Genomic DNA, 17,195 nt, shown 5'->3' on the forward strand with positions numbered 1-17,195 from the left:
AGCGCCCAAGCCACAAAATTTGGCTGTCTGTTGGTGTCTCTGCTGATTTCGCTCCACGCTGTGCGAGAAGAGCCGTTGCCTGTGTTTTACGGCCCCCCTGCCACCCCGAGGATCCTGGTTATCAGGATAAAAAAGCCTCACCTGGGCTCCGATCCCAGCCTATCCAGGCAGCGGGCAGGTGAAGGCAGAGCCTTTCTCCCTGCGTTTCCTCCCCTCCTGCCCACTGGTGGGTTTGGCTTTTCCCAGCTCCAACTTTTACCCATGTGAGCTCAGCTGAGCCAGCTCAAGGACTCGCCTGTCCTCGCCTCTCACCTTAAAAGCCAGATGCCCGAAGCAGGTAAGGTGGGTTCCAGCAATGGCGGGGGGGGGGGGGCAAACACCCTTTGTGCGCACTGCCGTGGGGTTTATCCACCGGCAGCCTTAAAATGAGAGGTGGGAAGGTGCCGGCCCCGGTGCTGGGCGGGACGGGGGGTCTCCCCCGGCTCCAGGGGTGCTCAGAGACTTGATCTCAGGTGAGGGGGGACTCCGTGGTAGCCACCCCAACCTCACCGCCGAGGTCCGGGACAGCCCTGCAGCCCTCCCAGCCTCCAGCCCTGTGCAGCAGGTCCCTGTGCAGCATCCTCCAGCGCCGGCTGACCCAGCAGCCGAAAGCAGGCACCCAAAGGGATCCGATACACCTTCCCTGCTTTGCTCTATAGACCAGTGTGGGTCTGTATGCCCCGGGTGACCGTGCTCCAACCCTCCCAGCTCACCTTCCCAGGGCTGGACGGCTGTGGGCATTGGCAGTCGTTGTTTGGGCTGAAATATAATCCTCCACGCAAGTTCACATCCCAACCCCCTTCGCTCCATCCCTCCCCTAAATGCCACCATTCACCGCTCATCTCAGCCACAACCTCGCTTCCCTAACAAATAACAAAGGGCTAAAGAGAGCCCAGCGTGGATTAAAGCATCTGGGTAGGAAAGCCCAGCCCCATGGTGTGAGACACCGCTTGCTTTTCTCTTTCAAACATTAAGATCCATTTATCGAACCCGGCTCAGGCTCTGGCAGAGTTTTGTCCAGACCCTGTTCTCCATAATCCCTCACTGCAGGGCTGGAGGGGAAGCCAGCGCCAGGCACAGGGAGGCTTTGCACTGGCACAGCAACATTTGCGTCGGCGCTTCTTGCCCACCTCCGAAACCCAAGTTTCCTAAGAAACTTCAGCCCTGATGTTCAGGAATTTGGTTCCCTGGTCTTTAAATGACCGATGTGCAGAGATGCCACTCTGCTCAGCTGCTGGGGAGCCCGAAACCCCACGGGCAGCCCCACAAGAAGGGATAAAGCCCAGCTCATTGCCCGCAGGACTCCGGTCCTCTGGGCACAGCTCGGAGAGGAGGTTCCCCCTCTTTTGGGGCCAGTCTTGGGTATGTAACACCTTCGGGACTGCTGCCACTTTGAATGCAGCTTGGACACCCCCAAATCCCCCCCTTGCAGGTGCCCCCGCTCCCCTCCAGCAGCACCAATGCCTCCCTGCCCATTTCGTGCCCCCGCTAAGCAAGCAGCTAATCACCAGTTGTGCCCAACCTGTGTCAGCCCGGCAGCGGGGCTGATAAAAAACACTTTTTCCATAGTCCTTATCGTCCCCAGGGCAAGGCCAGGTTTGTTTTAGCCTCGCCAGAGCCGGACTGATGTCAGGCTGCTCATGCCCGCAGATGCTGAGCACAGCCCTGGCCCTGCTGGCTGCTCTCCCACCTTCTGGCTTTGGGATGCTCCAGTTCAATCCCAGCTTGCAAAGATACGGGGTGGGTCACAGGCATGGCAGGGGAGGTAGGCACCCAGGTCTTGGTCTTTGCCGTTGCTCCATCACCCATGGAGAGCCATGGTGGTGCAGCCCCGGTGAGATCCGCCACGGTAACCGTGCCCATCTCTCTCCAGTGCATTCGCAGGTCTTCCTTGGCACAGGGCTGGCCCTGCTCTGCCTCAGCATCCTCCTGGGTTGTGCCGTGTGCTGGCAGCGTTGGCGGTGCCCGGGCCCCCGCCTCGGCTGGGAGAGGGTGACAGTGGAACTGGGACCCGCTCTGCCCGCCGGGACGGTGCCGGTGCCTGTCCAGCAGCACTACAAGGAGGTGGCAGGAGAGATGCTGAGTGCCCAGGTGGAAGAGGGATCACCAGCATCCCACCGGGGTTTGCTCCACAGCAGAGCCCCCTCGCCCAGCCTCCCCTTCTCCCCAAAGCCGGCAGGAGCGTGGCAACACTGCTGCACCATCTCCAGAGCCAACCTCCTCTGCGATGAGGAGAGCCCGCTGGTCCACCCCATCCCGGGACCCCCCACACTGAAGCCCTCTGGCACCGGCCCCAAGCAGCGTCCCCGGCTCCACTGTGACTTGTCCTACTCACCGGCCGAGGCCACGCTCACCGTGACGGTCCTTGGCGTCTCCCACATGCCCAAGGGGCTGCAGGGTGGCCGAGGCTCCTACGTCAAGGTGTACCTGCTGCCGCAGCTCCCGGTGCCCCGGTGCACGGCATTGCAGCGCGGCAGCCTCCACCCTGCCCGCCGGGAGCCGTGCCGGTTCAGCCGGTACAGCCTGGAGGAGCTGAGGAGCTTCACCCTGCGGTTCGCTGTCTTTGCCAGGTTTCGCAGCCTCAAGGACTCCTTCGTGGGAGAGGTCCTCTTCCCCTGCGCTCAGGCCACCTGGGAACCCCAGGCGTCTTCTAGCTACAGCTGGGAGCTGTCAAGCACCAAAACCAAGCTCAGAAAGGTCAGGACAGCAGCGGTCTCCAGCAGGAGGGGTTGTCCTCGTGTTTTGGCTGAGGTCTGATTGGTCTCAGAGCCCTAAAATTCCACTGCAAGAGCCAGAGCCTCCTCCAACCATCACCCGGTGGGAGGCAGCAGGAGAGATTGAAGGCACTGAGACAAAGGCCCCCATCCCTGCAGTGTCCTCCCTTCTGGTACGGGTTCATGAGCTGCCCACAATTAATATCCACCAACCATAGCAACCGGCAGCATCTCTGCTCGGGGGCTTCACTGTGGATGGGGGTGCTGGGGTGGAAGGGGTAAATGCAGAGCTGGCACCACCTTTACGGTGATGGTAAGCATCAAATTTACCTTCTTGACTCATTTTTGCCCTTTCTTGACCCACCCGTAGCATAGGTGGGAAATGAGCATCCCTGAGTTGGAAGGGCTGGATAAGGTTGGAGAAGGTTTCATGGCATCTCCTGCTCTCTCATCTCATTGCAGCGTCTCAGCGCCCACGACGCGAGCCGCAGCGTCCTCTCCTCCCCACCCAAATCCCTCAGCCAGCTCTTCCTTCTCCTCCAGTACCAAGCTCTGGCCAGCCGCATCAAGGTGCTGGTCTGCAAGGCAGAGCACCTGGGCCGGCTCTCCTGCATGCCGGGAACGCCAGGTAGGGCATGGAGCACGGACCAGGGGGCGAGGAGATGCCCAGGTGGGTGCAGGGAATGGCTTCTCCTCCTTTTGCTTGGCAGATAGTCTTATGTCCTCTTGAACTTCTCTTTCCTAAGCAAAATGAGTGCAGGTAGCGCAGCTAGGATCTAGATAGCTCCAATATGGCCCCAAAATGCTTAAAATATACACATTTATGGTACGAAAATAGCATGCGGCTTTCTGTCCTGCTGGCTGTTGTCATCTCTGGCTCCCCCAGCTCATGCGAAGCCTGGGACGTGGGCAGGGATGCGAGCTGCGGACTTTGGAGGTCCTTGCTCCCGACCAGGGAGGAGTAGGTGCAACTAAGACGCAGAGGACCTCTCTGTCCTCTCCCCACAGCTCCGCAGAGGCCCGCAGAGGTCCTGTAGCCCCCCGGGCACCCTAATTTGGCCGCCCATGGCATGCAGGAGTCTGGCTTGCAAACCTCCAGCCTTCCTGGCTGGTGTGTGTCCAGAGCAGGCCCCTCTCACCAAGGCTCTGTCTCCATTTCCAGGCCACTACGTCATCATCCACCTTTACCACAATGGCCACATCATTGACACCAAGGAGACCAAGTCCATCACCGGCTACAACCCTGTCTGGAACATGCCCTTCCTCTTCAACCTCCCCGCTGGGGACATCCAGCAGCAAGAGCTGTCCTTGGAGTTCACCGTCATCCAGGTGAGCAGGACAGGGGGGACCACGGCTAAGAAGGTGGCCTGGATCACCCGTGCTCAGGAGCCTCTCCTGCAACCGGGGGGTCTTAGCCCCCACTTGCGGGAGGGGTACAGGCAAGCCCAGAGGAGCTATTTCTTGTTGCCCACAGGAGGTTGCTGGGGTGGGATTGCTCTTCTTGGGGTAATGGGGTTTTCTAGCTCTGCTTGAAGGCCACCAGCTATGTCCCACGCTGCTTCTGTCACAGGCTCGCATCTACACCCGCAGCTCCCCACTGGGTCGCGTGCAGGTGGGTCCCCGCGCCCCTGGGGCCGGGCTGCTGCACTGGAGGGAGATGTGCAGTCGGGGACAGCTGGAATCGGCACGGTGGCACTGGATCCAGCCCGATGCCCTCAGATCCTGATCTTGCCCACAGCCCACGGGCAGGGCTCGCCCGGGACTCAGCTGCTCACAGGAGTGAGCGAAGGGGGATCTCCGAGACTTGGAGAGGTGAGGTCTCGGGGGGCCACCACGGTGGTGGTATCTATTGCCCCTTCTAGCCCACCATGACCAGTCCACCCTTTCCACCCAGTCCCACAGCAGCGAAGACCATCACCAGACCCTTCCCATCCCCACAGGCTGGCACACACCCCGCTTTGCTCCTCGGCGAGAAGAACCGCAAGGACTGGCCGATATCGACCCAAACCTGCCTGCGCCCAGTGCTAAAGGGCGTTTTTAATTCATCAGCATTTTTAATTAATTGCTGGCCCAAATGAATGGTTTGATAAATAAATAAAGAGGTTGAGCGTGATTGCACGTGTGGATTAATTGAAGCCCTTTCCTACCCTGGTGTTCTTTGCTAAGCTGTGCCACGGGCCAGCAGCACCCGTGGTCCAGCTTTGGGAGCCAGAAATGTCCTCCAGAGCGGTGGCCTGGGTGGGAGGGGATGGTCACCTATTCGTGGGGCAGGAGGGAGCAAAGCCCCATTCATGTAACCCCTGCGTGGTGCTAATTAGTAAATAAACAGGATTGAGGCCCTCTCCACGCAGATTAACTGGACACGGGACCTCTTCCACCGGCTCCTCGCCCCCCCCCCCCGGCCATGACCCATCTCCAGCCCCAAGGGCACGTCCCCACGGGGACAACAGCGGCTCTCAGCACCATTTGGTAGAAGGAGATTTTTCGGCAGAGCCCGTGGGGAGAGAAGGTGCCCGGGCCACAGCGGTGCAGGCCGTGGTGAGGGTCATCATGGTGAGGGTTGCCGTTGCGAGGAGCGTCATGGTGAGGAAGACGGTGGCAAAGAAGGCTGGGGTGAGGATGGCCGCGGTAAGCGTAGCTGTGGCGAGGAAGGCCATGGAAGGGATAGCCATGGTGAGGAAGGCCCAACGGTGAGGAAGGCCATGGTGAGGGTGGTCATGGTGAGGAAGACCCAATGGTGAGGAAGGCCCAACGGTGAGGAAGGCCACGGCGAGGGTGGCCATAGTGAGGAAGACCCAATGGTGAGGAAGACCCAATGGTGAGGAAGGCCACGGCGAGGGTGGCCATGGTGAGGAAGACCCAACAGTGAGGAATGCCCAACGGTGAGGAACGCCATGGCGAGGGTGGCCATGGTGAGGAAGACCCAACAGTGAGGAAGACCCAATGGTGAGGAAGGCCACAGCGAGGGTGGTCATGGTGAGGAAGACCCAACGGTGAGGAAGGCCATGGCGAGGGTGGTCATGGTGAGGAAGACCCAATGGTGAGGAAGGCCCAACGGTGAGGATGGCCACGGCGAGGGTGGCCATGGTGACAAAGGCCCAACGGTGAGGAAGGCCATGGCGAGGGTGGTCATGGTGAGGAAGACCCAATGGTGAGGAAGGCCCAACGGTGAGGAAGGCCACGGCGAGGGTGGCCATAGTGAGGAAGACCCAATGGTGAGGAAGGCCCAATGGTGAGGATGGCCATGGCGAGGGTGGCCATGGTGACAAAGGCCCAACGGTGAGGAAGGCCACGGCAAGGGTGGCCATAGTGAGGAAGACCCAATGGTGAGGAAGGCCACGGCGAGGGTGGCCATGGTGAGGAAGACCCAACAGTGAGGAAGACCCAATGGTGAGGAAGGCCACGGCGAGGGTGGCCATGGTGAGGAAGGCCCAACGGTGAGGAAGGCCCAGCGGTGAGGATGGCCACAGTGAGGTAGGCCGTGGCCAAGGCAGGCCACGGGGAGGAAGGCCATGTTGAGGGCGAGGATGGCGATGGGGAGGAAGGCCACGGTGACGAGGAAGGCCGCGGGGAGGCAGACCCCAGCTCCCCCGCTCCTCAGGCCCGTTCGTAAGGGCTGACCCCCCCCACCCCCCGCGGCCCGGCCCGGCGCGGCAGGGGTTAACCGCGACCTCCTTGGGCACCGAGAGGGGCGGCGAGAGCGCCCCCGGAGGCGGAGCCGCTCTGGCCTGCGCGGGGAGGGGTGGGGAAGAGAGGAGAGAAGAGGAGAGGGGCGGCGCCGGAAGCGGAAGTGGGCGCGGGAGCGGCGGCGGTGCTGGGCCGGTGGGGCCGGGCCGGGCCGGGCCGCAGCCGCCGAGCGCGGCGCGGAGGGACGCGGAGGGACGGTGAGCACAGCGGGGCCGGCACGGCACGGCCCGGGGAAGGGCACGGAGCGGGGCTGCGGGCGCTCGGCGCGGCGGGGATCGGCCCGGGCCTGGGCCTGGGCCTGGGCCCGGCCGCTGGCGCTACGTGTAGCCCCGGTAGGGCCCCGTGTCCCGGTGCGGGCAGCCCCCGGGAGGCGGTGCGTGGGCCGTGAGCTCTCCGGTTCCCGTCCTTCGGGACCCTCCCTCACCCTGCCTCCCCCGCCAAACGGCTACCGCTGGTTACGCGGCAGGGGGCCAGGGGCGGTGGAACCGGTTTGTAGCCGGGTTGTTGTAGGGGAACCGGGGGGGAAATAACCCGGTAACGTCCTCACAGACCCACCGCTTCCCGAGGGGAGGCCTCCAGCTTAAAATCTTTCAGGTTGCGGAGCTCTCGTCCTCAGGGCGGCCGTTGCCGCGCTTCCCGGCGCCCTTTGGGGTGGTCCCTGTCCGCAGCCCTTCGGGCTGGGGGGGGTCTGGTGGGGCAGGGAGGGCCCTTGCCCCCTTCGGGAAGCGGGTCAGGCGCCGAGGGGTGAGGGTGCGAAGAGTCGGAAACCTCTCGTTTCCTCAGATGCATCACTGTAAGAGATACCGGTCGCCGGAGCAGGAGAGCTACCTGGGTCACAGGTGGAAGAGGAAGAGGTCTCGTAGCAGAGACTACGAGGGGAGACTGCGATACCCACCCCGGAGGGATCTCGCCAGGAGATCGCGATCGAGAAGGTAAGAGCGGGTTTGGGCAGAGGGAGGGAGGCCTGCCTGCCTGCCAGCAGCCGCTCTGGCAGGCGGGGGAGCGAGCGGGGACGGTTATCTACTAAACCCTCGTCCTCCATTCTGATCGTGTTTCAGAGCCAGCGCTGAGTGGTGGCAGCTTTCATTTCCTGACTGCGGATCAGCTTTAAACCTGTAAATCCCGGGGATGGAAGTAAAGGGCTTAATTGTGTGTGCCCTCCTTTATACATTTCTGCCTCTGCATCTAGCCAAAAGTTCTTCCCAAAGCGACGTCTTTAATATTGATGAGGGAGAACAGCCTGCCCTGGAATCATGTTTCCCAGGTCTAATGCTGTGGAGGCATTAAAGTCTTTCTCTCCCGATAACCCACTTCCTCCTGAAAGTATTACAAATCAGATTTAAAGTAACGACACTTTTCCCTCACCTACGCTGTCAGAAAGGCTCTGAGCATCGCTAACTGATCTTTCCTGCTTCGGCTCTGGATTTTACCCTTGATCCCCTCTTTGTTCAGCGTTTCCACAGGGACAATTAGACACTGGAAGCGGGGTGGATAAGGCCTCTGATAACGGGAGCTGCGGCGAGGGTTCTGGAATAGAGGCGGGAGCACTGATGGGGAGCCGTGTGCTGACACGTCGGGGTGTGCGACTGAAATAAGCTGGCGGTCCTCGCTGCTCAGTGGTACCGGACCTGGTGCGGTTCCACTGGTTGAACAGGGCAGGTGCAGCCAGAAGGGAGCTGAGTTCATCTTTAAATTCCTGAAATGTTCCACAGATTAATTTCTCTTCTCAGCCTGGCTTTTTGTTTATGTGAAGGAAGCGGATTGTGAAATACAGCTGACGCACACGATGGGCTTCTCCATTTTTTCATCTGATGGGTTACGTGGGACAGATTTGGATGAAAACAGGCTTTTGCTAGGTCAAAACCTTCTTGCCCCTTTAGTCTCAGACTCTGAGCCTCTCACAGGTTCGCTGGTCTCCTCCGTATTTTAGGTTGTTATTTCTGAATTCTCTGTATCTTAAAAGTACACACTGGAGTTTTTCACAAAAGTGTGTTTGGAGTTGAGTATTCAGTGTTGCAATGGAGCTGTGGGGGTTTTCGGTGTTTTGGATAGTTCAGTGGTGACCTAGGGCTGCCGCTGTGTTGGGCAGGCAGTTTGAAATTTTATTCTTGAGCCTCTTTTATTCATCTTGAAGGTGAGATGAACCCACCACATGCATACCTGCGTCCTGTTAAGCTGTCAGCGAGAGAGCTAATTGTTGCCAAAGCAGAGAGGCACAAGCAACAAAAGTTCCTGTTTCCGGACTGAAGCAGCTGCAGTGAGGTCTTGGTTGGAGAAGCCGTTGCTCTTGCTGTCAGCTAGGTGACAGCATCGACCTGGCCCTGCGTGTGCCCAGAATGCTCTGTTCATCATTGGAAAGCCAACACGCTGTTCTTATTTCTGAGTTGCAACATCTTCTACCTAAAATGCGGCTTCTCACTCAGTGACGTGTGAAGCAAGACTTGGAGTGGAAGCTGTTTTATTAGGCCAACTGTAACGGCTGTGGTGGAGAAGACAGTCATGCTTTAGGGGACAGAAGCGGGCCACTGCTAAGCGATAACCATTTTTGCTGTCCAGTTTGAGAGGTGCCATAACAGTGCTGCCAAGGAAGCACATGGGACCCGCAGCGCAAAAGGCAGGAGCTGCAGAATTGCAGCTCTATCTCGAGACGCTTGCAGCTTGTAGATGCTCGATGCTCGCTAATTGAGGGTGGGGCAGGGAGAGCTGCTGTCTTGGTTAATGAGCACACACGGTACCTAAAACTGCGTGCGCGACACCAGCTTGTAAATACTCACACAGGGGAGCTTCGTCTGAGGTCTTCTGGCCCTTCCCTGTGCAGAGATGAACTTGGCTTAAAGTTTCCCTTACATACTTGCAGCCCTCGGTTGTTGCTAGAGACGCAGGAGCTTGACTGCACTGCAGAGACCAAATTTTCCTTCTGGCTCTTACTAATGATCTGTTGAGCTGGTGTGCGTGTGTACAGTGAAGGCTTGGTGTTTAGGGGACTCCAGTCCCCCCCCCTGGGGTGATGACGAGAGCACCGCTGCTGGTTTCAATTCTCGTTTGTTTGAGAACTAATGAGAGACCTTCCTGGGGGAGGAGAAACGACCTTAGAAAAACACGTGCATAGGGTGGTGGAGGTGGCTTAGATGAGGTAGGCAGCTCAGATTGAGCTCTAAGTGGGTGGTTTCCCCCTCGCCCCGGCTCCTTGAAATGTGGGAGTGCCACACCATTTTCTCTTGCAGACTTCCTCCTTTTTCTTAATCTGAGAAGTGCTCAGCATTTGAGCCACAGTGGAGGGGTGGTTTGAAGCTAGGACGCTTGCTGTTGTTTCTCTGCCACTAGGGAGCGGGAGCAAGGGCACTTAGTTTCAGTGGGACTCTTGCCTTCCGTGCTTTTCCAGGCTTATAAACGCGTTTTTGTTTGTGCTACAGCCATGACAGGATGCCTTATCACAGGAGATACAGGCGGGACAGCGATGCCTACAGATTTGAAGACCGAAGCCCGTCTTTTGGAGAGGACTATTACTCGACCCGCTCACGAAACTGGCGGCGATCCAGAGGCAGAGAGCAGCACCGTCCGAGGAAGCATCAGCATCACTGCCGGAAACGCAGGACCAGGTCTTGTAGCAGTGCCTCCTCGGTGAGTAGCATCCAGAACGAGTTCAGGATTGTTCAGGGTTTTAACTGTTCTTGCCTCCTTTCAGCTCTGAACACTCTGGGTGAGTACCTCTAATCCCCTTTTTTTGTGTTTGTTTTCATTACGTGGAACGTATAGTCCAAAATCTGTGTCTTGTCAAGCGGGAAGCGTTTGTAGCTATTGGTTTTTACTAGTCCAGCCCCTGTAGCCTTAATACGTGAGGAAACTAAGCTGTATTCTTTACGGCCGGGGAGGGGATCAGGGAAAGCTTCAAATGGCGCACACGTGATAGGCTAACAAGGGCGAGCCTTGGCCGCAGGCCAGCCCGGCTGCTGGGGATCGGTCAGGTTTATACATGGCCGGGGCTTCGCTTCTGCATACTGCTGCTGCTTCTCTGGGGGGTTTTGGTATGCAGCGGTGGTACGGAGCGCTCCTGTGAAGGCACGTTGATTTGACTTTGCGCCAGGATCCCCTACCAGATGGGATCAATCAGCCTGGTTCTCCTGAGTTGTTAGCCCTGTGGTTATTAACCCCTGTCCCACTGTACTCAGAGAAAGGCTTCCACCTTCTGAGGATATGCACGTGTCCTCTTTGCCTATTTCCACGCAAGTGTCCTTGGATTTCGGCTTCTCTGAAAGCTTCCCTGTTTTCCACCCTGAAACGTAGTATTCCTTTCAAGGATTAACAGGGAATATTTGGCAGTGGGTGGGGAGGCTGGTCCCAGGACTGGGAATACCCTGGAAGTGTTGTGAGGTATCGGACCAAACGTCTCTGCTTCACAGCTGCTCTCCTGTAAGGAATGTTTCCTTCTTTCACACGATTGTTGCTTTTAAATGTTTTTGCAACTAAATGACCGAGTCCTGATCCCTGCAGTTATAGTGGATATCTGCATGGCTGGGAACTTCTGACGGTCTGTTGCTTTCCTCCTTTTATTTCTTTCCAGTTGACTTTTTGATTTTAGTTTTAGAAAGAGCCAGGGTTAATGATGAAAATGATCCAGTGTGGTTTGCGTGTATGCGTGCGATGGTAATGGTGTGCAGGTTTGGGCTGGCGTGATCTAAATCCTTTGAAGTCTCACAGCTGTCTCAAATGTCCTCTCTACCTTCTCCTCCGTTTCAGCTGACCTTTGGGGGTTTGATTATAGCTGATTATTTTGGACTAGCTGGGGGGCGAGGGGCATAGAAGAGAAGCCCGATAGAAGCTCGGGCACGGAAATGTAGAGCTTCGTATTAATTTCTTTGGCTGTAGAGATTGTAACTATTTTTAAGGCTGAACAGAAAAAGATCAGGAATTAGGGCAGCTTGCTTTGTGGACCCTGGGTCCTTTCAGGAACGTTCGGCTGGTTTTCCAGTAGAAGCTAGCAGTAGCAGGGGTGAAATGCGACCTCATACCTTCAGTGGATGCCTGAAGCGGAGTGAAATGTTCCCTCAGGATTAGTTTAACTGTCCTGTTCCTAAAGTTCTCCCAGGCTCAAAATTGCATCCCGAGGCCGATGTGGAACACCAGGTCTGTTTGCAGCCAGTTGGGCATATGGATTTAGGCTCAGTGTGGTAGTTGGTTCTGTCAAGAAGGGAAGGGCTGGTTCGTAGCCAGGGCAGGACACGGCTCTGGGTAGCTGGTGATCTATTAACCCAGGTACAAAAGAGCAGGCTACACAGAGGGAGAACTGCTACTCTGGCTTCTACTGGACAGCTTGTCCAAACCGACAGCTTGTATACCCCTCGTCACGTTTGCCAGCGGAGAAAATGACGTTCTTCTGGCAAAGCCCTCCTTCTTCTTGTGCCTCTGTCAGCATCCGCCGGTGCTGCGGAGGAAGCTGCTCCTCTGTGGGGAATGGTGGTGCCAAGCCAAAGCCACCTTAACACTGGAGCTTCCCAGCTGCTGCTTCCCTTCAGAGAAGAGGGGGGCATTTTCCTGCCTCAGAGGTGGCGGCACCAGAGGCTGTAGCTAATGAGAGAGTTTTCTTTACATACCTGTAGCTGTTGATGACTTTTCTGTTTTGAAGTTAGTTTGTGTCTTGACGTGTCCCTTGCAATATCCCTATCGTTATATATGCTGTGTGCCTTATGAAATGCTGGGATCTGGAAAATCCAACCACCGACGCACCGTCATCTCCACCTTTGAATGACAACACAATCCTGCCACTCGGAACTGCCCGCTGTGCGTGCTTGGTCGTATGCCGTTTCGGGGGGGCGGTGTGTACAGAGAAGCCAACAGAGCAGTAAGCGCAGCAGGAGCGTGGAAGATGACAAGGAAGGCCACCTGGTGTGCAGGATCGGCGATTGGCTTCAAGAGCGATGTACAGCCACCTTTCGTAAAACTTTACCTCTCTACTTTCTATCCCCATGTTAGACGAGATCTCTCGTATTGTACTGGAGGGGTCTCTAGTGTTTTATTGCTTATAAATGGACTGACCAGTAAATTGCCTGAGGCAGACAATAGACACTTGAGTTTTAAAAAGAGTGTAGCAGTGAGAGACATTTTTTTGCTTTGACATTTTATTGCTGTGAAATTGCAGGACCTCAGCTCTCGCCAAGCCTCTGAAGTTCACATCCGCTCCTGTTTTCTCTCCTAGATGAAATTGTCGGCAGCCTTGGTGAAGGCACTTTTGGCAAAGTGGTGGAGTGTGTGGACCATGCCAGGTGGGTATCTTTCCCTTCCGGATAACTCATCTGTCCCTTGTGCACCAAGCCCAGATGCTCACAAGCCTGGCAGGATTAACCACCACCAGTTTTGTCTGGGCCTGGGACTCCACTGGACCAAACTGTTGTCACCTTCCACTTGTCGCTATGATAGAAGCTATTTCTTATAGCAAGTGGAAAGGGACCTCGTTCGTACCTCAGCCCCCTGAGTTTGCAGGCTGTGCTATTAAGGGAAGCAGGGGAGTTTGTTCAGTGGCTGAGGGCTTTGGCACAGGCTGTTCTACTGCACTGAACTCTGGCTGAGGGATGGGCCAGGCACATGGAGAAAGTGGCGTCTTAATCTGCTGGGGTACTTCTATTTTTTTTTTTTTTTTTTTTTTTTTAAACCTCTGCTGTGATTACACTTGACCCCTGTCTCTTCCTGACCTTTTGTCTGGCTCCGAGCTGCTGGGATCTCCTGCCTCCTCCGAAATCTCTCTGGCACAGTTGGAGAGGGGAGGTGGCTGCTGGAATTGCAGTGACCTTACGGACTGCTGTGTCAGGGAATGGTGTGCTCACAGAGCTGTCTGCAGCTCTCTTTGGAGCGTTACCCAGCAATAGCCTTTCGCTTCAAATTACCTACTGGTCAAGCAGCATAAATCTTTGGCAGACCTTGAGAGAGCTTTGTTGGGACCCAGTAAACGACTAAGCCTTTTAACACAGGAAAACGGGACAGGAGTAACTGGGATGTGCCCTCTCTCTGTGGACTGAGGATGTGCGTATGTAGGGTTTTTCTCTGACTCCATCCTTTTGTCTCTTCCTTTACAGAGGCAAATCTCAGGTGGCACTGAAAATCATAAAAAATGTTGGAAAGTACCGAGAAGCAGCCAGGCTGGAAATTAACGTCCTGAAAAAAATCAAAGAGAAGGACAAGGAGAACAAATTGTAAGTTCCTGCAAGACTCCTGGGTAGTCAGTACCACATCCTTACAGACAAGCGGTCTGCTTGGGTGATATCCAAGGAAACACGGGGCTGAGGACTGGAATACCTGCTACTTGCCTCCTGCGTGGGGGAAAACCTGTCTCATTCCTCTGTGTTTTGGAAGAAGAGAGTCTGTCTCTAGTTCTACTGAACACTTGTTTACTTAAAACTCTTAACAACTGACATGCCAGGTGATAGTGAGGAAAAACTAACTAGCAGTTTTCCAACAACCACCTGCTGCCTTGTCCCACTTGCATTGGAGATCTTTAAAGGTGGTTGAGCAAAGTGGGGAGCGGGGTGTTTGTCTGGTGTACACAGAGGCATTACTGTGCTTCTGAGTCAGCTGGCTCGGAGCTTTTGCTCACCAACCACTTCTGAAGTCGCCAGAAACAGGGAGAATGACTGTTCTGTCGAGTCCCTGAATGATGGTTAATCCTCATGTCTTTCTCTCTGCACAGCTTGTGTGTCCTGATGTCAGACTGGTTCAACTTCCATGGCCACATGTGCATTGCCTTTGAGCTTCTGGGCAAGAACACTTTTGAGTTCCTGAAGGAGAATAACTTCCAGCCATACCCTCTCCCTCAGATCCGGCACATGGCCTACCAGCTCTGCCATGCCTTGAGATGTAAGTCACCCAGGGCCAGCCTTGCTAGGCAACGATGTCTCACCAGAATGGGTTGGGAGGGAGCTGAGAAGGAGTTGGCTTGGCTGAAAGTGGCGCTTTGATGGGCAGAGTTGTATGGGTGCTTCAGTGTGTGGTTCTTATAAATTTTTTTTTTTCCCCCTCTCTCCTCTTTGCGACTTGTGCAGTTTTACATGACAACCAGCTGACTCACACTGACCTCAAGCCAGAAAACATCTTGTTTGTCAACTCGGATTTTGACACTCTGTACAATGAGAAAAAGGTGGGTTATGTCCAAAAGAGAAGTGAATAGATCAGGAATAGCCTGCCTTTCCCTCCCTGCAGAAATTGGATCTTCCCTGTTCCATACACACCCCACAGGGCCTTACAAGTCCATTTAGTGGGAACAAACTGGAAGTTGGGCCTCCTCTTTCTCCCATGTCTTCTAAAAGCCCTAAGACTGCTTCAGTGGCTCCAGTCCATCAAGTGAAGTGTTGAGTGGCTTTCCTTAACACTGATCTGAGATGTAAAGAGCTCAGAGCTTCACTGGTATAATCCCATCTGATTAGTAGCGCAGGCATGGCACTTCTGGGGTCAGAGGGTTCCTCTCAAAGCCTAGCATAATCCTGAAACAGCTATTATGAGGACTTCTTTGTTTGCTTACAGAGCTGTGAGGAGAAATCCATTCGGAACACAAGCATTCGTGTGGCAGACTTTGGAAGTGCCACCTTCGATCACGAGCACCACACCACTATCGTGGCTACCCGGCACTACCGTCCACCAGAAGTGATTCTGGGTGAGTACTGCTGGGGTTTTGGGAGTCTCAGATGGGTGGAGGAGAGCAGTTGTCCCAGGGATGCTGCAGGATGATGCTGTCTAGAGGAAAACCAGCTTGAGAGCACTCCAGTTCTTGGGGACAACCTGTTCCATGCATTGCTGCGACACCACCTCAGTGGTTCCCAGGTCCTGACTGTATGGAAGGTATTCAAGTGCAGGCCCTTGACATGGAGTGCGGAGAGCTGAGGAAAGCCTGTGAGACTCTGGGAGCGCTCAAATTGGCTCCAGGGGAATGTGGAGTCAGCGTAAGCTGAAACAGAAGCATCTGGGGGAGACCTGACAGTCTTCTTGCCAGTGTGCAGCACCGGAAGGTGCACAGATAACTTCTAGGTCCGTCTTCATTAATCTCTGCAGTTTCAACAAGGAACTAGTAGAAATCTAGTGCGACTTGTTGAGAGCACAGAGTTAACTTCATTCTCTTTGCAGAGCTGGGCTGGGCACAGCCATGCGATGTCTGGAGTACCGGCTGCATTCTGTTTGAGTATTACCGTGGCTTCACGCTCTTCCAGGTACGATTCTTGCAAGAGGCGTTGTACCCTAAGAACCCTTAATGTCTAAAAGGGCTCAAACTTAGGTGAAGGGAGGGGAAATGCAGATCAGGCACTAAAAATCAGAAGCTGAGTTTGAAAATGAGCCCAGGAAAACTCACAGTTTGAGGACTCATCCCTTGCTGGAAGGACAAGGTTCAGATCACTTCTGCTTTCTTCACTGTGCCGGTGAAGAACAGAAAAAATCAAGAGAGGAAGCAGAGGTGTGCACAGCCTGCATCATTCCTGATGGAGGCTTGTCTCTTCTTCCCCTGTACAGAAGGGGGACAGACCTTTTGTCATCAGATCTCCAAGTTCTGAATGAATGCACCATTGCTCTTTTCCTTTGCAGACCCATGAGAATCGTGAGCATCTTGTCATGATGGAAAAAATCCTCGGGCCAATTCCATCTCACATGATCCACAAAACTCGGTAAGAACATCTTCCTGAATCCAGACAGTCCAGTCAACTGTTTGTGGCCAATTACTCAGGATACCAATTCTCTGTCCTCACACTGGGTATAACCATGGGAGATGATGTGCTGGAAGTATGTCCCACGAGTGGCCTTCCTGAATACCACCTTTCTTTTCCAGGAAGCAAAAATATTTCCACAATGGGAACCTGGTATGGGATGAGAACACGTCCGATGGGAGATACGTCCAAGAGAACTGCAAGCCCCTGCGGGTAGGTGCAGCTCTGTGGCTGGCAGAGGGCTGGCTGTGTTGCAAGGCTGAACTGCTGTTCCCTTCCCCGGATCAGCGGTGCGGGGCTTAGGGATGGGAATTTCCCTTAGTAACTGGCTTTTACAGAGCCCCAGGCTCGCATCTGCAGCAACTGGAGTTTATTGGTGTGGCTGAAGCAGGACGGGTACTGGGGCATCGGAGGGATGCTGTACTTCAGGATGGGAAGCCTGGAGAGAGGAGACAGCCGTTGCCTCGCTGTGTATCACAAAACTAGGGCTTAGGGTTCAGTCCCTGTCTTACCAGAGTGCTACACCTCTCTCTCCCTCTCCCCCTGCCCTTCTCTTTCAGACATACATGCTGCACGACTCGCTGGAGCACGCACAGCTCTTTGACTTGATGAGGAGGATGTTAGAATTCGACCCTTCCCGGAGGATCACGTTCTCAGAAGCCCTCCTGCATCCCTTCTTCGCTGGCCTCTCTGCAGAGGAAAGGATGCTGTGCGGTCGAGGTGCCAGCCGGGACCTGAGCAGATGACAGCTGGGGAGGGTGTGATGCCTGCTGGATTTGTACATACGGGATCGGTCTAGCCTCTGCAGTTCAGCTCCCCTTGCTCTCTTCTCCCAGAGTTCAGAGGGGCTGGGGCACTGTGACAAGGACCCTGGGTAGGGGAAGGGAAGAACAGCTACATTGGAAAGCACAGATTTGTCTATTTATATGTTGTAAAGTTAAAATAAAGTGTTTCTTATTGTTTGATACTTCCCTTGTAGGCAGGTGTAGGGTTGTCTTGCTCCCAGCTTTGCCTTTTCTGCAAAGGAAGCTGGAGATGTTGAAAAATTAACCGGAAACTAAGCAGCAGGAAGCTTTGC

General features: G+C 55.2%; 2 protein-coding genes across 7 annotated transcripts; both read left to right on the forward strand.

The window, feature by feature from the left end:
• The first annotated feature begins 230 nt into the window (after positions 1 to 230).
• On the forward strand, positions 231 to 4,937 carry LOC115341597 (synaptotagmin-4-like). 3 transcript variants are annotated; one of them, XR_003923450.1, is made up of 6 exons: positions 231 to 337; positions 1,913 to 2,736; positions 3,216 to 3,381; positions 3,916 to 4,082; positions 4,324 to 4,565; positions 4,694 to 4,784. XR_003923450.1 is itself a non-coding variant. In XM_030014872.1 (5 exons), the coding sequence occupies exons 1-5, from the start codon at positions 325 to 327 to the stop codon at positions 4,829 to 4,831; spliced, it is 1,308 nt and encodes a 435-aa protein (XP_029870732.1). In that variant the 5' UTR covers positions 231 to 324; the 3' UTR covers positions 4,832 to 4,937. The 3 variants fall into 3 exon arrangements, 2 of the variants coding, with proteins under 2 accessions (XP_029870732.1, XP_029870731.1); XM_030014872.1 differs by lacking the exon at positions 4,324 to 4,565 and having other exon boundaries at positions 4,694 to 4,937; XM_030014871.1 differs by having other exon boundaries at positions 4,324 to 4,818.
• Positions 4,938 to 6,532: 1,595 nt separating this feature from the next.
• CLK3 (CDC like kinase 3) lies at positions 6,533 to 17,084 on the forward strand. 4 transcript variants are annotated; one of them, XM_030014103.1, is made up of 14 exons: positions 6,533 to 6,637; positions 7,224 to 7,372; positions 7,499 to 7,555; positions 9,854 to 10,061; positions 12,264 to 12,357; positions 12,634 to 12,700; positions 13,508 to 13,624; positions 14,119 to 14,285; positions 14,471 to 14,565; positions 14,949 to 15,078; positions 15,546 to 15,628; positions 15,999 to 16,078; positions 16,240 to 16,330; positions 16,678 to 17,084. In XM_030014103.1, the coding sequence occupies exons 2-14, from the start codon at positions 7,224 to 7,226 to the stop codon at positions 16,861 to 16,863; spliced, it is 1,524 nt and encodes a 507-aa protein (XP_029869963.1). In that variant the 5' UTR covers positions 6,533 to 6,637; the 3' UTR covers positions 16,864 to 17,084. The 4 variants fall into 4 exon arrangements, with proteins under 4 accessions (XP_029869963.1, XP_029869964.1, XP_040979302.1 ...); XM_030014104.2 differs by lacking the exon at positions 7,499 to 7,555; XM_041123368.1 differs by lacking the exons at positions 6,533 to 6,637; positions 7,224 to 7,372 and having other exon boundaries at positions 7,499 to 7,589.
• Positions 17,085 to 17,195: the final 111 nt, after the last annotated feature.

Source organism: Aquila chrysaetos, chromosome 5 (genome assembly GCF_900496995.4).
Source record: "Aquila chrysaetos chrysaetos chromosome 5, bAquChr1.4, whole genome shotgun sequence".
In the NCBI taxonomy this organism is placed as follows: domain Eukaryota; kingdom Metazoa; phylum Chordata; class Aves; order Accipitriformes; family Accipitridae; genus Aquila; species Aquila chrysaetos.